The 16,464-nt window shown below is 29.9% G+C and overlaps 2 protein-coding genes across 2 annotated transcripts in view; one reads left to right on the top strand and one right to left on the bottom strand.

The window, feature by feature from the left end:
- The window catches only part of LOC127288084 (RING finger protein 17), a 223,278-nt gene that overhangs the window by 175,577 nt on the left and 31,237 nt on the right, over positions 1 to 16,464 (bottom strand). The window lies entirely within an intron of this gene.
- The window catches only part of LOC127288086 (uncharacterized), a 31,862-nt gene continuing 29,145 nt past the window's right edge, over positions 13,748 to 16,464 (top strand). The window contains exon 1 of the mRNA XM_051315323.1: positions 13,748 to 13,927. Coding sequence (XP_051171280.1) covers positions 13,885 to 13,927 — 43 coding nt within the window. The 5' untranslated portion in view covers positions 13,748 to 13,884. The remainder of the gene's footprint in view (positions 13,928 to 16,464) is intronic.

Below are 16,464 nucleotides of genomic sequence, written 5' to 3' on the forward strand. Positions count from 1 at the left end.
ACAGGAATAAAGATTCGTTTATATATGTATAAAGACGATTTCAAGATACCTCACTTTTTTCTACTCAAATTATAAAAGAAAAAAAAGTTTTCTTTGAAAAAAAAAATTTTTATTCAAATAACAGAGGTTACATGACTATTATCAAATAAATTTGATGTTTCAAAACTTGTGGAAAATTTCAATAATATATGGTGTTGACAGGTTTCATAAAAGTTTAGGTTATGTTAATTATTTTACATATTTATTTATTTATTTACGTTTCGATAGCCGATCGGCCATCCTCTTCAGAATATATAATAAAGTTTGCAGAAGATGATTTAAAGATCATTTTCCTCAAAAAGAAAAAAGAAAAAACATAGACAAGAGAAATACTGTATTCGGTCTCATGTCGATGACATGAAGCAGCACTACCTATGTCTCCTGTTTTAACCCATTAACGCCCATGCTTAGACACATGGAAATATCTGCACAATCAAAATTGTAAAGAGGACTGCGGTCCAAATAATGACTTTTGACGTTAAAAATTGATGAATTTTTAAAAACTAACAGCACCATTCGATTCTACGGGAAAAATTACTAAAAGAACAAGTATGACTTTATTATATTCTGTAGAGGATGGCCGATCGACTATCGAAACGTAAATAAATAAATAAATAAATATGTAAAATAATTAACATAACCTAAACTTTTATGAAACCTGTCACAACACCATTATTCACAGAAAATTAAAAGGCATTAAAATAAGCTGCAACGCTTATTATTTTAATCCAATTTTGCTTATTTTAATCCATTTTGGTATTAAAATAAGCAAAATTGGATTAAAATAATAAGTGTTGCAGCTTATTTTAATGCCTTTTAATTTTCTGTGTTATTGAAATTATCAAATAAATATTTATTTGTATTAAATAATTATTATTTGAGATGGTACTTGTTTCAAATGCAGAAATTATTTCTCCAAATTCAATTTTAATTCAATTATTTGATTTCAAAAATTATTTGTTAAATACACGGAGAAAAAAAGTTAGCTGACGTAACTAACTTTTAACTATTTCAGCTAATTTTAATTGCTATTATATGGATAGCAATTATTATTAGCTATTTCTGCTAACTGATGTTAGCTGGATGCCGTTAGTTATGATAGCTAATAGTTGTTAGCTGGGAGACCTAATAATTTAGCTTGAGTAACAAACATTGATATTTATAATATAAATAATTATATATTTATAATTCAACAAATTATCTTTTTGTGAAAAATAATAAAAAATTTTATAAAGTACGTAGCTTTGATATTTTTTAAGTTATACCATATTTCCCGGGCGTACTATTATCTCATAAATATCATTAGTTAGAATTTTGATTTGAAAGAATTTTATTAGATATAATAATTTTTTAGACGAATTTTTATTATTCGAATTAGAATTTGATACAATTTTTCTTTAAACAAATTTTTATTGTACAGCCCAGGTGCGAATTGTCGGTCGGGCCATGGTCGGACCAACCATGTGAATGTTCGGTCCGACTTTGGCAGCCGATGGTCGGCCGAACTAGCGAATTGATAACATCCGCCGACCAATGGCTGACAAACTTGGACCGACCATTGGTACCAAAGACGGACCATCCATGGACGCTAAAGTTTTGCCGACCATGTCGGCAAAAAATGAAGGTCGGCTTCACATTGGTAACCATTGTTGGCCCACCTTTGGTAGAAATGGTTGGACCGACCAATGGCTAAAAGAGTCGGGCCAACTATGGCTGCCAAAGTTAGGCCGACCTTTGGAAAAAATGTAAAAATTATTAATTATATAATTAACATATATTGGGTATAGTCTGAAATTCATCATTTATTTATTGCATACACATTAACACTTAAGACAATCTTATACATACAGACATACATTTTAAAAATATTTATCGCTCGCAAGGATCGAACCCGCAACCTAACGCACCGAAGTCTAACACGCTAGGTGAGACCACTCAGCGGCGCCACTTTCGAAAATTTGAAAATCCTTATCACCATATTTTTTTGCTCTTTTTTTTGCTATTTTTAGCCGAAGAGAACGATTTTTTTGCTCCAACTGTTTCCGAGATAGAAGGACCGCGCTAGCTTGCGGTCAACTCAGCGCGGTTTGCATTAAAACATGGTTTTTTTTGCATATTCCACTACACCATATTTTTTTGCTTTTTTTTTGCTATCAAATGAGATATGAATCGATTTTCCAAATGCAACCCTTCAACAAAAATCAAACCTTGAAAATTTTTTTTTTCAAATTAGTTTTTAGCTCATTGCATTATTGTTTAACAAGACCTATACTGTCACCTCATAAAGTTTGAGTTTCTTTGTTCTACAAATTATTGTGTAACAAGACATATACTATCACCCTATCAACTCTGGATTTTTTTGCTCTTCGAATTATTGTTCAACAATACATAAACTTTCACCCTATGTAGTCTGGATTTTTTTGCTCTTCGAATTATTGTTTAAAAAAAAATATACTTTCACCCTATCAACTCTGGATTTTTTTGCTCTTCGATTTATTGATTAACTAGACCTAAACTGTCGCCATATAAAGTTTGGATTTTTTTGCTCTTCGATTTATTGATTAACAAGACGAAAACTATCATCATATAAAGTTTCGATTTTTTTGCTCATCGATTTATTGATTAACGAGACGTAAACTGTTACCATATAAAGATTGGATTTTTTTGCTCATCGATTTATTGATTAACAAGACGTAAACTGTTACCATATGAAGTTTGGATTTTTTTGCTCATCGACCCGTGCAGAAATTTCCACCCTTCTTCCCGATTTCCGACCTGGCCCCGGCCAGATTATCTGGTCCGGCCCCGGGTCAGTAAATGTTAGTGGCCCCGGTCGTGGCCAGGCCGGGTTGCCCCAATAATAAGATAAGTAAAAATAAATTTTTATAGAGGAGTGCAGAACTCAAGAAGGCTATAGAAACAGGAAGTACACGTTAGGTAGTGGGGGTACGTGACAATTTGGTTTTCTGAAATGGGCGGATAAGTTGCAAGACGCAGTAGCCTCCTGCGCATATTACGAACAGGTGATAATAAAAAAGCAGATATTTATTTTACCGAAGCATATACGTACGTATAGAATCAGTGTTAATATTTTATTCTGAATTACCGCCAGATGGTAAGTCGCAACAGTTAGTCTGCGCAGAAGGCTACCGCGACTTGCAACTTATTCTATTGCTCTGCCTATTTCAGAAAACCCTTTTTCTTACGTATTCGTACGGTACCTCCCATTTCTAGTCTTCTTGGCCTAACTTTTGTTTTATTTTGGATACATAAATTATTTATTTCTGTGAATAATATGCCAAAACACAAAAGTACGAAACGTGTACGGAAACATCGACTGTCAACCCAATTTTCATCTCTGCCGATGAGCCAAAAGTTTTGAACGTTCAAATGAACAAAAATTTTTTTTCAATCTATAAATTATTAAAAATTATAATGTCAATGTAAAATAAAACAGTAAATTAAACTAATATTAAATTAATATTTTCTTTTTAGATATTTAAAACAATATTTTGTAATAAAATTCATATTTAAAGAAGTTACAAAAAAAATTTTGTTCATTTGAACGTTCAAAACTTTTGGTTGATCTCTGCCGAATATATCAAGTCGTAAGTAAAAAATATTATTCACATGATATTACATTACCAAATAAAAAATAACCTAAAAATAGAGATTTTGTATTCTAACTTTATAAATATTGTTTTTATTTTTATAGTTTTACAAATGTTCTAGTAGTATTCCTTTGAAAAAATCCCGAATTGAAGTTAAAAATTCTTTTATTACATCTGACTTCTTATATATTCTTTCATATTTGTTATAATAATAATATGTATAAGTATGAATTTATCACTCGATCGAAATTAGTTTTATAAGAATGATCTTTCTTTCTTATATAATAATAATGATAACAACTATTTTCATGTATGTTAAATATAATTCTATGCCTTATAGCTTCAGATGATTCAAATCATGAAGATGCGAATGTTAATGAGAATATCAGCTCACAACTAGGAGAACAATATGATTTGCTTAGTTCCCATATGGAAGATTGTCTCACACCAGGCGACATTGATTCAAACTACGAAATTAATGAATCTGAAGACCAAATCAATATCCACTCTAAATTCTTAGGCAGATGACTACTGTATAGTTTACCATACCACAAACATTTGAATGGTGGTCAAATCGGGAAAAATTTGATGGCCCCGGTCGGGTCCCCAGCAGGGAACCAGATCGGGCCCCGAGCCATGGCCCCGGTCGGTTTTATTGTTTCATCCAGGCCGGGGGCAGGCCAGATTTCCCGAAGTGGCCCCGGTCTTGCCCGGTCAAAATTTCTGCACGGGGATTTATTGATTAACTAGACCATATCCAAACTTTATATGGTAACAGTTTACGTCTTGTTAATCAATAAATCTAAGAGCAAAAAAATCCAAACTCCATATGGTGACAGTTTATGTCTAGTTAATCAGTAATTCGAAGAGCAAAAAAATCGAAACTTCATATGGTAACAGTTTACCCCTTGTTAATCAATAAATCGATGAGCAAAAAAATCCAAAATTTATATGGTGACAGTATACATTTTGTTAACCAATAAATCGATGAGCAAAAAAATCCAAACTTCATATGGCGACAGTTTACGTCTTGTTAAACAATAATTCGAAGAGCAAAAAAATCCAGAGTTGATGGGGTGATAGTATAAGTCTTGTTAAACAATAATTCGAAAAGCAAAAAAATCCAGAGTTGATGGGGTGATAGTATAGGTCTTGTTAAACAATAATGCAATGAGCAAAAAACTAATTTGAAAAAAAAAATTTTCAAGGTTTGTTTTTTGTTGAAGGGTTGCATTTGGAAAATCGATTCATATCTCATTTGATAGCAAAAAAAAAGCAAAAAAATATGGTGTAGTGGAATATGCAAAAAAAACCATGTTTTACACCCAGAGAAAAAATTTATTAGTTTTGAATAAAAACGTATATTTAAATCATTTTTATTTATTTCAAATAAATATTTTATTTAAATTAAATAAATAAATGTTTGTTTGAAATTGTCGTATATGTTTCTTACAAATAAACAATTTTATTAGTACTTTTTAAAAAGGTACATTTGTGGCAAATAAATAATATATTTAATTGAAATAAAAGTTTATTCGAGTTCAACGCAAGCATGCGCAGAATACTGTATACGATATAACTTTAAAGATGTCGGACGTAGTGAAAACGAGGTGACAGATTAACGCGACCAAGCAGTTGTTTGTACAAGGATTGATTATTATTTGATTAAAACAAATACTAATTTTAGGATAATTAAAGAAATGTTTTTATTCGCAAGTGTTTATTAATTAAATCACACTTTCCTTTTATTTTGAGTGCCTTTCTCCCTGTTGTGTCTCAAATGTGAAGCAGAATTCAAATCAACTTATCATTGACACAGAGAAATGGAAATTGTTATGTTTCAACAATATCCACGGAACATACAAAAAAATAACCACGAAATGTAAAAATTTAAGATTTTCAATTTGAATCATAAATTTTAATTATATCAATTCCAGAATATTTGGCTGAATACCAGGCAATTTTGCAATTTGTCCTAAATATAAAATATATTTGTAGCAAATAAAAATTTATTTGTCTCAAATTTAAATATAAAAATTTATTTGAGACAAAGAAAACTTTAGTAGGCTCTGAGACAAAAATCCATTTTTATTTAAGTCAAATACATTTTATTTAATTCAAATAAAACATTTCTCTGGGTGTAATGCAAACCGCGCTGAGTTGACCGCAAGCTAGCGCGGTCCTTCTATCTCGGAAACAGTTGGAGCAAAAAAATCGTTCTCTTCGGCTAAAAATAGCAAAAAAAAAGAGCAAAAAAATATGGTGATAAGGATTTTCAAATTTTCGAAAGTGGCGCCGCTGAGTGGTCTCACCTTAACACGCTATCCATTACGCCACGCTTACATGAAAGTCTAAGGACAAAAATGATTTCATAAGCTCCAACTTCAGAAAAATCCAGTTTGTAATTCATGATGAAAAATAAATCAGATAATCCTTGTAATTTTTTAGTTAATCCATTTTAGTTAAATAAAATGTCACAAAAATTTTTTATTTTGGCCATGAATGTAAAGAAATTTACTTTACGAATATGATGGTCGGCCCAACTGCGGCCCGACTTTGGCCAGAGTCGGCCCGACCATTGGAAATTCTGGATTTTAAACCTTGGTAGCCACAGTCGGGCCAACTTTGGGTGAAAGTAGTAACCAAAGTCGGGACAACTTTGGCTACCGACGTCTTGGCAGCTTTAGATGTGCCGTCCATGGCCCGACCTACCAACTCTGGCTGCCGACCCTAATTCGCACCTGGGAGAATTCTTAAAATGCCGTATTTTCATTTGTTCGACATTGCAAATGACCGGATAAAACTCAGAAAGAAACAAATAAAAATTCGGCGTTTTTAGAATTATGTATAATAAAAATTTGTTTAAAGAGAAATTGGGTCAAATTCTAATTCGAAAAATGAAAATCTAAAAATAATTACATCTAATAAAATTCTTTCAAAGCAAAATTCTAACTAATGATTTTATATAAGATAATAATGCGATCCAAAATTCCAACCTCAATCTCTCCTCGGGAAATAACTTTTTCACGCCCTCCTCGGACATAAGGCCTTATTTTTAAAATTCTTTCTTCTAATAACAAAATTTACGTAATTATAAAAAGAAATTTATTTTTAATATCTTCTTTTATTTTATATAAAAATTTTGTTCTAATAATTAAATATTTAATTTTTATTTTTAGGTTAAGTGTGCGAAACCAAATTCGTTGTACTTAATTTCGAATATATATTCCCCCATGTTCCATTTTCGGAGTAGCTGCACTAGTTCTTCATTCAACATTTTTGAATAATAATTAATATTTATACTTACTAATATATCAGTACATTTAACAAAACTTTTCCACGCTTAACTGTCCATGCCTTTTGACGCGAAGTAAAACACCGTGTGTATTAGATAGGAATATTTAATTTTTAAATAGAAATAAATTCAATTGACATTATGTAAAATAACAAATTGAATTTTAAATATCTATATAGCAAAATATGACAAAGTGAAAGGACTGTAATAAAACTTTCTGAGAAAATTACAAGAGTTAATAAAAAATGGAAAAATAAGCAATTGCTAGCGAATAATTTAACAGCGGTCATATTTTACAAAGTTAAAATAATTGTCATATTATTTTCTCCGCTAAATCTATATACTTATAATTACAGAGAACCAACAAAAATAAAAAAAAAACATTTTAAAATTTTCCTAATAAATCGAATTATAATTTTCATTGACAAAAAAAATAATGTAGAAATTAAGTTACACTGTCGAATAAACTAGCTTTTCATATGCGTTATAGTAAAGTGAACGAGACGTTACAACTAATGAGTTCACGGTGAGATGATAAATTCAATACGTTGAAAATCCACTCTCGTTGAAGTCAACTTTTGATAGTTGAATATCAGAACGAGGGAAAACATCAAAACGAAATTAAATTATATTGAAAATAAACACGACCTGAAGAGCAGATAGGAAAAAATTGAATTTACTTTTTTTTATCGATTATATACAATAAAAAAAACATTAATGAAAGAATAATTTTCTAATAGTAACTCAAAAAAGAAATCTAATGGGAATAAAATAACGATCATAATTTTTTTTTATCAAATCCAAAGTGATTTCCACATAAAATTTCTGTGTCTATAAGCGTTCTAACTCGCAATTTATATATTACAAGATGCAAAGGGACAGGAATAGAAACGTTGTTTTGATAAGACCTCAATATTTTACCATCAGTCCTTTCACTTTCCTGTGGACGATTTGCTCAATAATCCTCGAGTCCCACGAGAATGGATACACGAGTAAGCGTGCCCTTAACTGGATCAGTGCACGAGAGAGCTTTCAAACTTTAATAGCGTGAAATAGTTTCTTGCAAAATGTTTCCTTTTTTTTTCTAAAGTAAATTCCAATTCAAGAAGAAATTTATCTATTTAGAAAATGTATATATATATATATATATATATATATATATATTGCAAATATTAGTTTCATCTTATATTTAAAATATATATTCTGCAATATTATCCATTTTTAAGAGAATTAATTACGAAAAAAAAATCTTGGCTCATTTTTTTACTATTAAAATTTAACTCACCGAACTTTTATTTCTTAATGGAAAAAAGTCTGATAACTCACCTGAAACAGAAAATAAACATTTTATTATTTTAACAGATAAAAACAAATTTTTTTATTTAATATAAAATAATGTAATTTTGCAATACATAACATTTTTTCCCTCAAAATTTGTTAGAATTTTCATTTGACATAATTTCATTATCTAAAATATAATTTTTAGCCGAATTTTTATATTAGAGAATTGTTACTTAAATGAATTTTTATTTTACAGAAAAAATATTAGAAAAAATTTTATGGAAATTTTAATTTTGATTTTTTTTTTTAATGCACATTTTACAAAATTCTTAAAACGCCGAACTTTCATTTGTGCAAAATTGAAAATTACAAACAATCGTTAGAAAGATTTTGGAGCGACAGATACTTATTCAAACAAATGAAAATTCTGTAAAATAAAAATTTGGCGTCAAATAAAAGCTCTGAAAACACGGAACCTTAGAAGTAAACAAATTATAGGTTATGTTTACGGTAATTTTACCTTGATTAAATGTTTCTTTTTTACTTTTGTAAAATTAAAATCAGTTTTTATAAAATATTTTGGATGTAATGAAGACTTAAATATCAATTATTTCTATTAAGAGTTGATTATCTTTGTCTATTTTCAATTTAAAATTTCAAAAACATAACCTATATTTTTTTTGCCTCTAAGGCATGAAGTAGTATAAGGTAAATAAAACATAAATTTTTTGAAAATATATTTGAAAATTGGTAAGTTTTTGCTTATTTATATACGAATATATAATTTAGATTTTTTAAATATTTGTTTTCAATTATGTTTCATGATGAAATAATAAAGGAATTTCTTTTTTATTTTTAGGTTATATTTACATGTGACCACGTGACCTGTAATTCCTCGCTTTTCCGCTAGGGTTGTTAGTATCGGGGATATGTCATATGTAAATGCTTCTATTAAATCTGGAAAGGCTGGGGAAGAATTTTCAAAAACGTCCTATAGAGTGAGTGCTCCTTATACTACTTCATGCTCTAAGGTCAGTTACATCATTTAATAATAATAATAATAATAATAATAATAATAATAATAATAATAATAATAATAATAATAAATAATAATAATAAATAATAATAATTTTAAAACTACTTTTAAGAGTAATGAATGACATGCTTGATTAAAAAGTCATACAACAGGCAGGAGAAGTATAATGAATGATTGATTTTGATCCTTCACTCGCACATATGAACTTATAGGGACTATCGTGAGAAATCTCTCATTACCTTTCGTATAATTCTACTTCTAAGATTATATATGAAGAGAAGCAATTTTAGAAAGGAGGGGTATCATTTAAATTTCCATTTTCTAGAACCTGATATTGAACCACGACTGTGGTAATTTTGTCCTTAAGTAATTAATACTCTTAATCTACAATTTCTCAACATTATTGAATGTACATAATAATGAAACATGATCTTCACTTGAGAAAGAAGAAAATTTTTTAATAGACAAAATAACAATTTAAATTTTCAATTTTTATTAAAAAAAAAAACAATAATAATAATTTAGTAATTGATAATAATCTTTAAATTTTAGCTGATGAATTACTCGATTATCAGTTAGAAGCTCACATCAATCAACATTAATTTTGATAAATCGGTTGACATTAGTGTTCACATAAAATAACGAATTACTCCTATGCGTCAAATAAAATCAAAACCATCACCATATATCTGATGCGCAAAAATGTTTCGACATTGACATTATAATTCAAAAGAAAACCGTCGCTCATAATAGTACAATATATGTCAAATTAGATTTTATTTCGCGGCTAATTTTAACATTTAAAAAGTTTATTTAAATACAGATAATTAACACTTTTGACTTAAAAATTTAAAAAAAAAAAAAAAAAAATAGAAACAAAAATATTTTTTTGTATTAAAAAAAATTTGATTCAAATAATTATTTATTTGTATCTAAATAATTAGTATTTAAGTTAATTAAGTGGTATTAGATGAAATACAGTTTATTTAATAAAAATAAAAATTATTTCGTTCAAGTAAATACTTATTTGATAATAAAGTAACCGATTATTCGAATCAAATAAATTTTGTTTTAAGTGTAGTGAAAATTGATTCTAAAATTAGTTTTAAATACGTCTGGTGATGAAAAATAATATATCAATAATAAACTATGCTCTGCATCTTTAATGCTCTATACGTGGAAAAGAGAATGTACGATATAACACTTATATAAAGGTAATTATTCTATTAAAAAAAGGCGTCTAGATATTTATGAAGAGTTCAATTCAACGTTAACTAAACCATATATTGATTATACAAGAATCTTCTTTAATTTCTTTAGGACGTTATAAACAAAAATTGAAATTGTTTTTGCGCAACTATACTTTCAGGAAGTTAGTTGAGATTCTATGCCCGAGTTCCTATATATATATATATATATATATATATATATAAAGAGTATTAGTATATATGAATAGAAAATGCTATCAACGAAATACATTCATAGGATGTCGGTAAATACACTCGGTATACTGCTTGAAAGGTTTATGAATAGGCCCTGTTGCTTCTTCACACCATTGGTGCGAATATAGATACAACATTGAGATTTTATATAATTTTTTTTTTATTTCTAAAGGGAAATACCATCTCATTTGAAAAATGTATTTCAAGATAAAAAAAAAATGTTCGAAAAAAAGGAAGATATTACCTCTCTTTTTCTCAGCAACGAAACGTCTTTCTTTATTATCCTCACCAGGGATCGAGGAACGACAGACGACAGTTTCTTATTCGACACTTTCTATATGTTTGACTCCAAATGGAAATGACAATTTCCAAGCTGCTACACATTCATCTATACTCGCGGACGTTTCTTTTCTTAAAGATTGTCAAAAGGATGATCGTTAGTGGATTTCCGTTCGCTATAACGATTATTCCAACAATGTATGAACAAAATTCCATTGGGAGTAGAAAAACGTTTCGTCAAGGTAAGCTTAAGAATTAAATCTTAGTCGCCTATAAGGTAGAGATGTTGAGAAGAAGAAGAGGAAGAAGAAGAAGAAGAAGACATTTTACTACTTTCCTTCAGATTTGTATTTTAAAGAATACTCAATCCGATAGAGATTTGAATTATTCAGATTGAAGAGGCAGTCAAGAAATGAATTCATCCCAACTCAATCAGTAATTTGAAGCGAAAAACAATTTCCGTTAAATCTGATAATGTCAATCATCATGACGACACTGAAGTGAACCTGATGAACATTCTTTAAAATTTGTCATTTTATAGAAAATGTACTTTTTCTTTCTAAAGTTAAAAAAATATTTTTACTCAAATATTAATGAAAAACATGTTTTTCAATCAAAATATTTAACGCAACAAAAGATAAAACATTGACAACATAAAAAATCTGTATTTGGGATTCCGTGTCATCATATATATGCAACATCATAATTCCCACGTTTGTTATGAAATTTTTAAGACAAAGAACTCTAATTGTCAGTCGAAGAACAATGCTACTGATATCGTTCGTCACTTAGACGTGTGTATTTATTTTTTTTTTTTTTAAGTGGGTGCGGCAACTTTTACATTCACATAACGGCCCTTTACTCTTGAAACAATTAGATGTGTTCTTAGGTTACGCTTCATACATAGACATGGTATTGTTTGCTTATAATATTATTGTTACATGTTTTGGGAAATACTGTCATTTTTCAGGAAAAAAGAGAAAATTCGCTTTTCACAATATCCTGAAAAAATTGCCTCTGCAAACACAGTAAGTTAAAAGGTTTTCTTACTTTCATATTTTGTTTTAATGATTACACAGGACGGCAAAATTTTAACCTACTTCAGAATCATACTATACTTTTTCGAAGAATTTAGAAACCGAATCTGATCTCAGAATTGACCCAGTACGTCAGATTTTCGAGATTCTAACCACAAGGACATTTTTTGATCATATTTGAGGTCATGTAACATCAAGAGAATTTTTTTTAAAGATCGTTACAGCATTTGAAATTACTATTCTTCCCCTTTAAAATACATTTTAAAACTTTAAAAAATCTTTATTTGGTTCTGAGTTATTGTCATTTTAATTTTCTGACACTACTCCTTTTACGAGTTTTGAAAAATGCACCAAATTCAGAAAATTCAAATGACAATAACACAGAACCAAAAAAAAAAATTTTTAATTTTTAAAATGCATTTTAAAAATTAAGCTGCAGTTTTCAACGTCAAACTTGACGATTTTCTAAATCAACAATTTAGAAATCGTCAGATTTGACGTTATAAACTTCAGTATAATTTTAAAAGGGAAAGAATATTACTTCCAAATGCTGTAACGACCATTTAAAAAAAAAATTTCTCTTGAAAAATATGGTAACTTAATATATGATATATTGCTCTAGTTTTTTATAAAATAACGCAGAAATTAAAATGTCGCTGTTTTTGCTCTATTTTGCCATAAAACTAGGGCAGAAATTAATTAAATTAATAGAGCAAAAACGACGCTATTTTAATTTCTGACTTATTTTTACGAAAAACTAGAGCAAAAACGTCGCTATTTTAAATTCTGCTCTAGTTTTACAGAAAACTAGAGCGAAAACGTCGACATTTTAATTTCTGCTCTAGCCATTCGGGCAGAAATTTTAATGGTGGTGTTTTTGCTCTATTTTTCGGTAAAACTAGAGTAGAAAATAAAATGACGACATTTTTGCTCTAAGTATTATAGGGGGTGTTCACAAAATATATAACGCTTTTTTTTGGAAATTTCACCCCCCCCCCTCCTCATGTAACGCTCAGTTACATACATTAGCGACATTTTTTTGGCTATCCGTAACAAATAGCTTGACCCCCCTCCCCCATGGAAGCGTTACGTATTTTGTGAACAGCCCCATAATTTGTATCAAAATTCCAAAAATTTAAGGAAATTCCATGACTTTCGAATACAAATAATCAATTCCATGATTTTTCCCTGTCCTGCCTGAAGAGTTTCCTTGACTTTTACACGGAAAAAAAGGAATTGCTTACAAATGCTAACTGATGTATGCTATCAGATCTATCAAAATTAGTAACCATAGCTAAATTTTTTGCTATAACAACGAAAAAGTTTGCTGTGATAAACAATATCAGTCTTAATTTTTAAAAATTTAATGTCACAGCAAACTTTTTTGATCCCACAGCAAATTTTTTCTATGTGTGCGTGTAGACACCCTGTAGAGGTTAAAACTGTCAAATAAATATTTTTAGAATATTTAGAAAGAAAATAAATAAGTATTGTAATTCTTATTATGTAAAGCAGAGAAATTATGACAACACTAAATAGTAAATTCGCGGAAATAGAGTTAATTACTGACTGTATTGTTATACAAATTGAGATGAGTTTCAGTATGTGATAAGCTATAACATGTTTACTACTATGATGATCGTTAGGTTTGTAAGTGAACCTCAATTCAGTCAGTCCTTTCAGTTCCCCCACACATAAGGAATAAGAGACGATGCAAAAGCCAACATTCTAGCGTTCTGCTCCAGGTATCAAGTCTACTAACGTCTCCCTTCGAAAAGAGCCAGTTTCCGTGTAGACACCACTTGACCAAGTTCGGAACTGGTTCTTAAAAAAAAAAGTGGTCCTTTCATTGTGCAAAACAAACATGCGGATCTCGTGCGTGGTGATTGTTCTTTGTGTCGCATTAGGTGAGTAGGTGCATTAATTATTAAATCCTTATTTGGCATACATTCATTTCCCAGTGCAATAGTTTCTTATTCAAAAGAAAATAAAATTATAAATATACTCTCAATTATTTTTATTTTTAAATCCAAATTTTAACTAATTTTAATTTAATTTAAAAGTTTTCAATTAAATTGTGAATTCGTTTTGAGACAAAGCAAATGAATCGGAAAAAAAGATTTTTCGCTTCATATATGCGAAAATCTATCGACATTTTGGTCATCTCGAATAGCTAAAACCCAATCCAGTGTTAAACATATATAGTTGACTCTCGACCAGTGCACGATGAGAACACCAGGGGAAATCAAGCGTTCTCCGATTTTATTTGCATAAAGTGATGGAACCAGAACATCACGTGCAGCTATGTCAGGTCCTTGGTGTCTCCTACTTTTTGGCACCTGGTTATTTTCGAGATCAAAACTCACTGTGACACCAGTTGCATGTGAATGCGATAAAAGTAATGACAATATCCTCCCCAAAAACAAATTCTAATGCAGTCTTAAGATACTTTCATCTATATGACAAAAATGTCTTCATTTTTTATATTGAAAAATGTATACAATAAATTTTCTGATAATTAAACTTTCATAATTATTATTGATCAAGAGAGAATAATTTATAAAGAAATATTCAACATTTCTTTAAGAAAATGATGATTAATATATATACAAGTGTGTAAAATAAGAAACGCCTCTTATCGACACGGAATCTACCGACACGTGATGAACGTTATAAACGTGATACTATAAGTGAGATATAAAGCGCACAATTCCGTAACTCTTCGCATTGGATATAAAAGCTGATGTAGAGTTTTCTTCGAAAACTTTTTATCGTTTACCTCCGCCATCTCATCACTAAAAAGCACATCGTGAAAATGCGCTCTCACGTGATGCGTCTTCAATAATTTTGAATTCGACTTGTGAAAATTTGCCAACAGCAAAAATTAGAGACATTCCCTATAAATAAAATTTAGTTTGTACATGAAAATTGTCGATTAAAGTAATGTATTTTCAATCGGCTAATGCAAAAATTTTAAAGCACACAACCGTTAATGTAGAAAAGAAAATCTAGCGTTTTTCATAAATACGTAACACGTCTACAACATGAAGCTCTTGAAAATTCTATTCATTGCTCTGACTATGGTACAGCTTCGCTTCGTGTGAATATGTATATATACAAAGAATCCCTTTTGCGAATTCCCTCATCATTACTCGTGAATATTTTTTTTTTTTACTAAAAAACATATATATATATATAAAAATAAAAGAAAGAAAGAGAAAAAACAGTGACAGCTTTGCGCGCTAATACACTTTTTTTCCCTCTCTGTGGACAGGGAAGTGAAGTTGCAAACAGGTAGACGGAACGCTATCTGCGATTGATGTACGCCACAAAGGTCCGTTCACACGAAGATTGTTCGTCACATTCTAACCACGTCCAGCACCTGCGCCCCCCCTCAAACCTTCTCAATTGATCCCACCATCATATATGTGTGCACAGGGGAACTCACGCAATTCTCAATGCATTCGGCAGCATCCGTGCAGAGTATGGTATATCAACCAGTATACTACATACCTGATCACCATAAAAATTTATAGACTCTCGTTGGCGACCGTAAATTGTATTATCGAAGCGCATATTCCATCGCGTCCATATCCTCTCAACCACCCGGGGACCCTCTTTGAACTACCACCCCTCTCACCCACTGCTTTGGAATGGGCAGGGTTTTAAAATCAACCCCCACCTCACAGCGATAACCTCGATAGAACGAGAACAGCGAGGAAAACCAAAAGAGATTGAATATTTTTTAAAAGTAAATCGGATCTTTAAAACGATTCTATTTTATACCCTTTCTTGTGAAAAAAAAACAATGAAAAATACCTTTTACCAAAATAGAATAATTTAGGAAAATTTTATTTTGTGCCATCTTTGGGTTATCTTTTAAAGAACAGTTCTCTAAGGTAGTTGTCTCGAAAGCTTAAATGTTTTCTTTTCAAATCCTCAAAACTTTTTAATAATCAGTCTATATTAATTTCTCTGTATAATTCGTTTGTAGCTTTTACTATACGCTTATACTATCGCCAATTCTTTTTTTTTTTTTTTGATAAATACAACGACGATCTTGAAAAACTGCAAAAGATTTTTAAAATTTTGGACTTACACCTGATATTAAAAAAAATTTAGAGATTTTATAGAATGTTGAATGTTGCTAAAAATGGCATTTTTCACGGTTTTAGGTTAAAATATCTCAAAATACTGACGAGGATTTCAAAATTTTTGCTCTTTAACTATTGCTCTATAGTTTGACGAAAAATTAGAGCAAAAATACAATTTTAATTTCTGACCTATTTTTACGAAAAACTAGAAAATAAAACGTCATCGTTTTTACTCTATTTCTCTGTAAAACTAGAGCAGAAATTAAAATAGCGATGTTTTTGTTCTAGTTTTTCATAAAGATAAGGCAGAAATTAAAATGGCGTCGTGTTTGCTCTATTTTCCCGTAAGA

The sequence above is a fragment of the Leptopilina boulardi genome, unplaced genomic scaffold (assembly GCF_019393585.1).
Source record: "Leptopilina boulardi isolate dan_hultmark-lab unplaced genomic scaffold, ZJU_Lbou_2.1 LbouV2_38, whole genome shotgun sequence".
NCBI classification, from domain to species: domain Eukaryota; kingdom Metazoa; phylum Arthropoda; class Insecta; order Hymenoptera; family Figitidae; genus Leptopilina; species Leptopilina boulardi.